The 10,564-nt window shown below is 39.7% G+C and overlaps 1 protein-coding gene across 1 annotated transcript; it reads left to right on the forward strand.

Annotated features, from left to right (window-relative positions):
* Positions 1 to 9,296: 9,296 nt before the first annotated feature.
* On the forward strand, positions 9,297 to 9,740 carry LOC107816741 (putative calcium-binding protein CML13). The gene has a single exon (XM_016642481.2). It carries the CDS (start codon positions 9,297 to 9,299, stop codon positions 9,738 to 9,740), a length of 444 nt encoding a protein of 147 aa, XP_016497967.1.
* Positions 9,741 to 10,564: the final 824 nt, after the last annotated feature.

Consider the following 10,564-nt stretch of genomic DNA (forward strand, 5'->3'; position numbering starts at 1 on the left):
CCTCTTAAAATCATCCTATTGAAGATACTAATTTACCATGGAGGGTTGCTCACTTTAAATCAAATGAGATCCTAAGTTCAAAAGGAGGATAGTGTTTTAGCTTGATTTTACATTCCTTCATACTTCACTCGGACAACTATTGGGGCAATATGTATGTTTTGAACTTATGCGACTGAACTTAGAATGAAACTCTAAGCTACCTACGTACCTCGGTGAAGAGGATAAAGTCATACTGTAGTTTAGAATGGGTGAGTATTCTTTTTATTATTATTTTTATGTCCTAACTTTTGCCTAGGCTGCCTCTTTCGAGGTTTTTCAATCTAGCAAATTTTTTTTTGTGTTGGCCGTACACAGTTTATACACTCATGGGCTAGGAGTATAGCAACATGCAGTTTAGGCTCATGCGTCAAGGAGCGTTGCAACTCCAGGGATAATACTTCTTCAAAAACTTGCCATTTATAGGGCCGATTCTTATGCCATCTGCATCAACCAGCTTGTAAGCCCCACTTTAATAAGCTTTTTGCACGACATATGGCCCATCCCATTTTGAAGTGAACTTCCCTACAGGTTTATGGAAAGTAATAATGGGTCTTCGTATGGCAAGGACTTGATCTCCTACTTGAAAGGATCTTGGGCGAACTCTTTTATTGAAGGCGCGAGACAATCGAGCCTAATAACATTCAAGACTCTGTTGAGCTTCCAACCTCTTCTCATCAAGAGCCTCCAACTGTGCTAGTCTAAGTCGAGCATTTTCTTCATAAGTGATCCCTTCTTGAATAGATTATCATAGTGAAGATATTTGACGCTCGAGTAGCAAGGCGACTTCAACTCCATAAACGAGTGCATAAGGGGTCGCTTGTGTTGGCGTGCGGTGAGTTGTCCTATATGCCCATAGAGCTTCTTCCATATGGTCATGCCAATCTCATTTGGATTTGGAGACGACTTATTTTAACAAGTTGCATACAGTCTTGCTGAATGCCTCAGCTAGTCCATTGGCGGTAGTATTGTACATAGAAGAGTTACGTTGCTTGAAGTCAAAGAGTTCACAAATCTTGTTCATCAACCTATTGTCGAATGGCTTGCCATTATTCGTTGTTATGTAATGAGGAATACCAAAGCGATATGTAATGTTTACTCTGACGAAACATGAAACATTTTCCTTCTTTACTTATTTAAGAGCAACAGCTTCAACCCATTTTGAGAAGTAGTCAGTCGTAGACAAGATGTATAAGTGCCCACCAGAGGACTTTGGCAGTGGTCCAACAACATCCAATCCCCAGGTGTCAAATGGCCAGGATGCTACCATCGGGTGAAACACTTCAGGAGGCTGATGAATAAAATTTGCATGGAATTGGCAAGCTTTGCATCTTTGAGCGTAGTCCAAGCAATCTTTTAAGGCCAATGATATCCCATCTTTTTTATATGAAGGTGGAGCTTTGGTCCAGACTGGTGTAACCCACATACCCCAGAATGTTCCTCTTGCATAGCTTAGAGTGCCTCTTCTTCCCCTAAGCATCGCAGGGATACTCCCTCGAATGACCTTCTATATAGAGTATCTTTGTAGTAAAGGATGCAAGGTGCACGACGACGGATTTTAGTCCTTCTGCTTGGATTTTCTGGAAGTATCTCATAGCTTAAGTAGGCGATAATGGGGGTCGTCATTCTTCTTTCTCAGCTTCAGAAACAGCGATAAGATGCTTGAGTTTATTTTCTTCACCTTCAGCCTTATTTGGTGGCGGTACTACCCATTTTTGGCACACAGTAACTTGCGCTTGATCAGGCAGGGTTAACGATGAAGCTAGGGCAGCTAAAGCATCAGCCTTTTGTTTTCTTTCCTTGGCACATCTTGAATAGTCACGTCACCGACCCACCCCATTAATTTTTTAGCATAATCATGATATGGGCGTAGGTCAGGTTTCTTGACCTCATAACTTCCTAAAAGATGGTTGATCACCAACTGAGAGTCATCAAAGACTCACAATTACAACCACATCATTTCGACAACCATTTCAAGCCCAAATATTAGTGCTTGATACTCAACAACGTTGTTAGGGCAGAGTTACATTAACGTAAAAGAGTGGGCAGAACTACACCTTGAGAAGTGACAAGTAATACACCAGCTCCTCCACCGTGTGCATCCCCATCAAAGTACATCTTCCATGGAGGTTGAACTTCAATGACCATTGCGTCCTCATCAGGTAGTTCGCCAATTAGCTTTCAATCATCAAGTATAGGGTGATCTGCCAAGAAGTCCACTAACGCTTGTCCTTTTATAGCCTTTTAAGGGATGTACAAAGTTTCAAATTGTTGAAACTGGAGGTACCACCTTTCTAGTCGATCATGAAGGAAAAGTTTGACATGACGAACTTGATGGGATTTGCTCTAAAAATCAAATGAACGATATGAGCTTGAAACTAGTGCTTCATCTTTTGGATTGAGAAGACTAGCGCCAAACATAACTTTTCAATTGGCGAATAATTTAGCTAATTTGGTGTCATCATCCTGCTCAAGTAATAAAGGGAGTTTTCTTTTCCTTCATTATTTCCGCGGGCCAATAGCGCTCCAACAGACCTTTCTTGTGCTAAAATATATAGTATCAGCGACTTTCCAAGTATAGGGGCTGCCAAAATTGGAGGCTTCATCAAGTAAGTTTTGATACTTTCAAAGGCATTGCTACAAGCTTGGTACCACTTGAAAGGAATGCCTTTCTTCATGAGGCGACTAAATGGTTGACACCTCCCAGTTTGGTTTGAGTTCTAAGGTATGCTAGCTTTCCTTGCAGACTTTTCAATTCATGAATATCTCGAGGCTCAAGCATTTTCAAAATGGCATCCACTTTGGATTGATCAATTTTGATCCCTCGATGTCGGACAATGAAACCAACAAACTTTCCAAAAGTAACTCCAAAGGCACATTTCAATGGATTCATCCTAAGTTGGTACCTCCGGAGCAACTCAAACACCATTCTCAAAACTTTCAAGTGGTCCTTTTCTCTCTTGATTTTACCTCCAAGTCATCAACAGAGCATTCGACATTCTTGTGGAGAAGATCATAAACAATATTCTGCATAGCCCTTTGGTAAGTAGCACCGGCGTTCTTCAAGCCAAAAGGCATAACCTTGTAGCAATAAATACCCTTGGGGGGTACGGAATGCAGTAAGCTCTTCATCTTTTGGCGCCATGCGAATTTGGTTATAGCCCGGTGAATCGTCTATAAATGACATTGCCTCGTTCCTGGTAGTAGCATCGATCATCAGCTCTGGAATAGGAAGCGGGAATTTATCTTTCGGACACACATTGTTGAGATCCCTAAAGTCAATGCATAGTCGAATTTGGCTATTTTTCTTCCTTACAGGGACAATACTTGAAACCCATGTTAGGTATTTAACTTCACGAACAAATCCATCTTCGACGAGTTTGTTAACTTCGGTTTCAATCAAGGGAACCAAGTCCGGCCTAAAGCGCCTTTGAGCTTGTTTAACAAGGCGAGCACCATTCTTGACTGCAAGGTGATGGACTGCTACTTTTGGGTACAAGCTAGGCATCTCTTTGTAACTCCAAGCAAAGACATCCCTGAACTCCTTGAGTAACTCAATATAAGCGATTTCTTCATCAACTTCTAGTAAAAGGCTTAGGTAGGTAGGTCTTGGTTCTTCATCGGTGCCAAGTTTAACTTCTTTTAAGGCATCAAATATTGTTTTCACCCCTTCTTCAAGTTCAGATAGAGCATCTTTCGCATATTCATCTTCTTGAGAGTCCCCGTTGTTGAAGGATATGTGATAACGCGGTGAAACATCCTCCAATTTTTCATCATCCTCCATTAGAGATAAAACATTGTGCTCGCCTTGTGCAGTAACATGATACGAAGAAACCACACTTTCTTCATCTTCATCACGTTCTTTAGTGTAGAACATAGTGTATGGCTTTACCTTTAGTACCTCATCACATGAAATCATGACTTTTGTTTGTCACCTCATACTAGAAGGAACCAGACTTTGGAAATCCTTAGAGATCTTCTGAATTTTGGGCGAAGCGGGTGTTCTTGTATTTCGATAATTTCTCTGGAACTTATTCCCTTTCTTTAATGGACCCAATATCTCAAACAAGAAAGTCCTCACAATTGATTTTTCAAGTCGATCAAAGATAAAAGGCTTGTTAGAAGCGACATATTCATCTTCTACAGTGATATAATTGTTGCTCGCTCTTTTTATGGAGATGTACACTGGTGAGGGTTGCTTGTATCCCAAATCTTCACGTGGTTACCTCATCGCAACTTCTAATAGGAGCTTCCCTAAATTTGACGACTAATTGGGATTGTATCCAGCTTTTGCAAATATCTTGTAAGCGTTAGGAACAAAACTTCATCTGTTCACTTTATAGGGAGTGCCACATTCTGCAAATGATTTTAGGCCACAAACCCTGCAAGTGGCTTTAAGGACAACTTTATTGCCTCAATTCGTTTTACGGAAGAGTTAACTCCTTTAGCATGTTAATTTGGAGATTAGATGAATCGCCTTTATCTTTCTTCCTTTTCCTTTTAGGGACATATTGGAGGGCATGAGTTACAGTCTTGCCATAAGATGAAGTATCCCCTCTATAACATTTATTCGAGTTAGGTTGTACCTTCTTAGTAACAGCTTTGACTCTACCAGCAGTCACCTCAGCTCTTTTAGTTGTGGGCTCGTCATTCTTGATTTTCATGACATCATCAGCTTTTAGCTCCTTCACAATGCGGTTCTTCAAGTAGAACTTTGCATCGGCGAAGTGTGACTCAACCTCAGTGAATGGTCATCATTAGCAACTATCTTCTTCTCGACTTCACCTTTAAAGTATTTAAAACATTGATGGTAGGTATATGGAACTACTTTATTCTCATGTATCCAAGGCCTTCTAAGCAAGACGTTGATGAAGTCTTTGCATCAATCACATGTAACCTTACACTTGATTGCATATCTACAATGGTGATTCCCAACCTAATTGTGCATGTGGCTCTTTGCCTCCCTTGGTTGAATCCTTGAATCATCACACGACTTTTCGAGAGTTTGTTTATGGGAATGTCGAGTTCTTTCACAGTGTGAACTAGCAAGACGTTCACTGAGGATCCTCCGTCAACCAAAATTTGATTTACTCTTTCATCACACATATAGTCAACTAGGTATAATAGGCGGTTGTGAAGAGTGTTACCCAGTAGAAGATCGTCATTCGTGGACATAACTTTTTCCTCACAAGAATTAACTTCTTGAGAAGTGGACTCAATGAGCTTTACCGAAGATGGTGCCAATGGTAGGTCATCACTCTTTTCTTCTCCTTTGTCAGCATGGCAACAAGAGGATCAATACCACCATGGGAAATCTTCGTGCGGAACCAACTTGGTAAAAACTCCTCCAAAGTCACTGGATGTCGTGGATTTTGAGGGTGGTGCACCTCCACTTTTGCTTTCTTTAAATGCTTTACTAGATTTCATCTCCTCGGTCTTTTTACCATCATTTTCCTTGTTGGTTGTTCCATTGATCCTTTTCGTGGGCTCCCTTTATGGCGCCTACGACGAGTCACCAATGTCCAACCTTCATCATCATCAGGTTGATCGTCTTCAATTTTGTTGTTCTCCAATATTTCTTCGTCTTTACGTTTTTTAAAACTACATAATTCATCTGGATTGAATGAGCCAAATATGATAGAGACTTGGTTTGTGCTTGCTTTCTCATCTTCAAGCACGATCTTCTTTTCACGAGCCAAGTCCATAACTTTGTCCTTGAAGACAAAGCACTTCTCCGGAGGGTGCCTCACAAGTCGATGATATTTGTAGTAATTTGGATCACTAGTTTTCCCAGCTTCATTTGGCCGCTTCATCTCCGGAAGCTCAATGAGATTTAACTCGAGGAGTTTTCAAAAATGGTTGGCACATCATAATCCAAAAATGGGTACTGTTTCTCTCGCATTTCTTTTAGAGTCAACTTTCCACTTGGCTTATCTTGAAAAGAAGTGCATTTCATACTCTGCTTCTTGCTCACCTTCGTCGTAAACTTCACAGGTGATGTGTTGACATTCATGGCTTCTTTGCTTTCAGACTTGGGTACGAACTTGCCCCACTTCCTGACTTCTTACTTGTCGTTCCCTTTACGAGGTCCATAGATGGGCACCTTTCATTTCCAGCAGAGGACATGCTCAATTCCATGTCATGGGTATGAGTTGCAAGTTCTTCAAATGTGCTAGGCTTGATACCTTGCAAGATGTAGCGCAATCTCCAATGCATGCCTTGGATGCACATCTCTATGCTAGAAGCTTTACTAAGCTTGTCTTTACAGTTGAGGCTTATATTCCTCCAACGATTGATAAAGTCGATAGCTGGTTCACCCTTCCGTTGACGAGTATTTGTGAGTTCCACCATGCTCACAATGTGCTATGTGCTATAAAAGCTATAAAATCTTGCTCTAGTTGATCCCAGCTATCAATAAATCCCGCCTCGAGGTCTTTATACCAATCAAAAGCATTTCCTTTTAGCGAGCAGACAAACTGCTTGACGAGGTAATCTCCATAAGTCCCAATGTCGTTGCATGTCTCAACGAAGTGCGCCACATGTTGCTTTGGATTGCATTTACCATCAAATTATTGAAACTTTGGAGGTTGATAACCAGCAGGCATCTTCAACATATCAATCCTTGTAGTGTACGGCTTTGCGTATGTAAGGGAGGACTTGGCAGCAACTTCATACTTGTTCTTAATAGTTCCTTCAATGAACTCCTTCAGTTGATCGATGGGAATCATCCCTTCAGATGAGACATGGATAGCCTTCGCGGATGCTACTCGTCTTGGGGGAGAATCAATCTCTGGAACTTCTAGGAGCTTGCCAGGTGCATGGGTGGATTTTTCTTCAATTAAGATTCCCACATTGACTGTTAGCTTGTCAATTCTAACATCTTGATTTTGCATGCACTTGGTCAAGCCAGTGATTGCTTCCGTCAAGTTTGCCAACTGCTCTTCCACAGATGAAGTGTTTTTCACCATGGCTTACATGATTGTTGTAGATGATGGGGAGTAGCATGGATTGTCATACATATTGATTCGAATGGCTCACGCATGGTGTAAGCGAGGGAGGATCCATCACTTGAAGCATCATCATCTTTCTTCACAGCAGAGCACTTGGATCCGGAGAGGTCAAGTAGAATAAGAGTTTTCTTGATCTTTTCAACAACATTGCTTCCTCCTTTAGGTGCGTTTGTGGAAGATCTTGCTCATTTTGAAGATGAAGATCTGAAAATAGGGGTTTATGCGGACGACACTTGGGGTGCTTGTTGTCCTAACGAGCTTGCTTTGCTCCTCGTAACTGGTCCAAAGCTTTCAAAGGTAACATCGAGGATGTTTTCCACATCAGCATAGAACTTGGAATTAACAGCCTTGGTGAAAGTTGAACTGGAGTTGATTTTCTTTGAAGCCATTTCGACGTTCTTGGACTTTGGTGATTGAGAAATTGAGATGAGAGGTAGAGATGAAGGGCAGAATTGGTCCCGCTGGGCATGCCAGAATTTGTAGACAAAAAATTGCGTCAAGAAAATAAAATCAAGACCGAAAAATATTACAACAATCGTAGTAAAGTTTACAATCTCTATGGTTCCTCTGATTCTACTTTTCCAATATAAATTCCAGGGCCTTTGAGCTTGATCTTGAACCTATATTTGTTGTCACGAATGATGATCTTGAATTCAACTAGCACGAACTTTGATTTGAACTCGTACTCCTTGAATCTTGACTTGTTCTTCGTTCTTGAGCTTGAACTTGATTTCTTGAACTTGAACTTGATTGCTTGAAGCTTGAAACTTGTAGAGAAATTTGCGGCGTTTGATCCACGAACTCTCTCTTGCTTCTTGTTATAACTTCTGGTGTCTTTTCTAGGTTATGAAGACCCCTATTTATAGTTGTGGGAGGGAAGAATTATGATAAGAACAAAGTCTTTCCGACCAATCAAATTGAAGTGTGATAATGCCGCTTTTGATTGGCCAGAACATGTCACTTGCATATGTGGTGCGATTTCATTGGACTTTTAATTTGACTTGGCATGCCTTGTCATTTTGACACGTGGCATGATCATATTGGCTCTTCTGTTTGACTTGGCGTGCCACATCATTTGACACGTGACACCAAACTAGGCCTCTAGGAAGATGTCATCTCGGGCTTAATAAAGTGGTTCATCACTTGCAGTCCAATTAAATAGGTTAGCCCAATGGATTAAGACCTTTATTTAATCTATATATATTGGCATTATAATTAATCCAACTATATTAGCCCAATAACTTTATTTGAACTAATATAACTTGAATTTAACATATAGTCAAAATATTTTACGGGTTTAATTCCAATAAAATTTACATGCCTACACATCCCTCGCTCCAAATTCATGCCACTGCTAATTTCCTTCAAGTGGAGTATAGTAATATTTTGGAACATGGTTAGATTTTTCCCGGTATACTTTTCATCCAGATCCAGCCTACCGTTAACAAAATGTGTAAAATTACCTTTGACCCTAACGTTCTTTCACTGTAGCACCCAACTCCTCTATAAGTTTTTCTATGTCTGCAGCCAAGTTAGCAAAACAAGCTAGATGTTCGGCAAAATAAACATACTTTTACGCATCCAAGTTTTTTCTTTTAAATTCATCCAGTTTAGATTTGAGTTTACACAAATCAATAATGTGAAGCACGAGATAACATTTTCATAATTTAAACTTGTTCAAAATTCTTAGTTAAAATAACTATTTAGGGATCATTTGATAGGGTGTATAAAAATAGTATTGAATATGGTGTATTATTAATACTAAATTTAGTTATGCTGAGATTATTTCTTAACGATTGTTTAATTTGGTGTATTAAAAATAATATGCATAACATATTTTTTTCAAAACTATTTATTTACAAAATACCCTCCAAAAATATTAGAAAGAATATGAGAAAAGTTTTGAAATGACAGTTATGTCTTTATACATGCTTATTTATGTATTAAAAATCATGGTATTGCTAATATTATAATTTACTATGTATAGGATTACTGATATTTAGGTTGTATAACTAATATATAACTAAACTGGTTATACATAGATTGAAAAATAATATATCAAATAGGAATTAATAATACCAAGCTAATACATATATTATTATTTTCCCCAATACACCGTACCAACATGCATATGAGCTTTCAAAAATAAGTGAAACGCCCCTCAAATTTGAATCCCCATTTCGTCAAAATCCACAGAGAAAGAGAAACATAGGAGAAAAGCAAAGAGAAAGAGAGAGAAGGCAACTAGCCATGGTGAAAGATCTGAGCAACGATCAAATATCCTCCATGAAGGAGGCATTCACTCTCTTTGACACCGACGGCGACGGCAAAATCGCTCCATCGGAGCTAGGGATCCTAATGAGATCACTCGGTGGTAACCCGACCCAAGCCCAACTCAAATCAATAATCGCCGAGGAAAAACTCACCGCGCCGTTCGATTTCAACCGATTTTTAGATCTCATGTCAAAACACCTCAAACCGGAGCCATTTGATCGCCAATTGCGCGACGCGTTCAAGGTCCTTGATAAAGACGGCACTGGTTTCGTCGTCGTTTCGGATCTAAAGCATATTTTAACTAGTATCGGGGAGAAGCTTGAACCTGCGGAATTTGATGAGTGGATCCGAGAAGTTGATGTTGGATCCGATGGGAAGATCCGGTATGAGGATTTCATTGCTAGGATGGTTGCCAAGTGATTTTTGCATGTGAGTCCTTCTATCTTTTAGCATTTGATGAAAACCCCCCTGAAAGTTTTATACTTGCAGAGTTTGTTCCAATATTTTGTTTAAGCTTATTATTCATGTTGTTTGCGTGGGTTATGTATACCAGTTTGTGTGAAATCAACACTTAATGTACTCGATAAGGTTCGTGCTTCACATTATTGTTTCTGAAGAAATACAAAACATAAATGATATCTTCAATCGCATAATTAGGACCTTTGTTGTTGTGCTGGTACCTACTCCGCACTTTCATATCCGGAAAGCAAAAAAATAGAGGAAATAAGTGTTAACGTACTTGTGCTGGCTAGAGGATGCATGTACTCGGTAGAATAGTCAAGAAGCACGTAATCTAGCTCCGAGACTACCCGTATCCTGAAAGAAGAGTGTGACAACTAGATGAGCCTGAACTAAACTTCTCTTGATCATAGGTCTTTTGAACTATGAGGTGCAAGTTGTATAACGTAACCCCCCCCCCCTTTTTTCCCTCCTATATCCATCTTCCCCCTTATAGGATTGATTGTCAATGGCCACTTTATTTAGTATTAATATTTCATGTCGAAACATATTCTATGTCAAAAATCTTTGGGAGCCAAAGTTAGTAGTTGATTCCTTAAGTATGGAACCAAACTTATTAGTTAATTCCTTAAGTATTCCTTTCTAATATTGGGCATTGTTTAAAATGAAAGAGGTGGATAGATGGGTGATCTTGGGATAATAGCCTTCTTGTGTGTTTGGAGCGAATGAGAATATGGCTAACTTTTTAATGATAAGCATCAATTTGGATCTCTCGAGGTTATTCA

This window comes from Nicotiana tabacum, chromosome 18 (genome assembly GCF_000715075.1).
Source record: "Nicotiana tabacum cultivar K326 chromosome 18, ASM71507v2, whole genome shotgun sequence".
Classification (NCBI taxonomy): Eukaryota; Viridiplantae; Streptophyta; class Magnoliopsida; order Solanales; family Solanaceae; genus Nicotiana; species Nicotiana tabacum.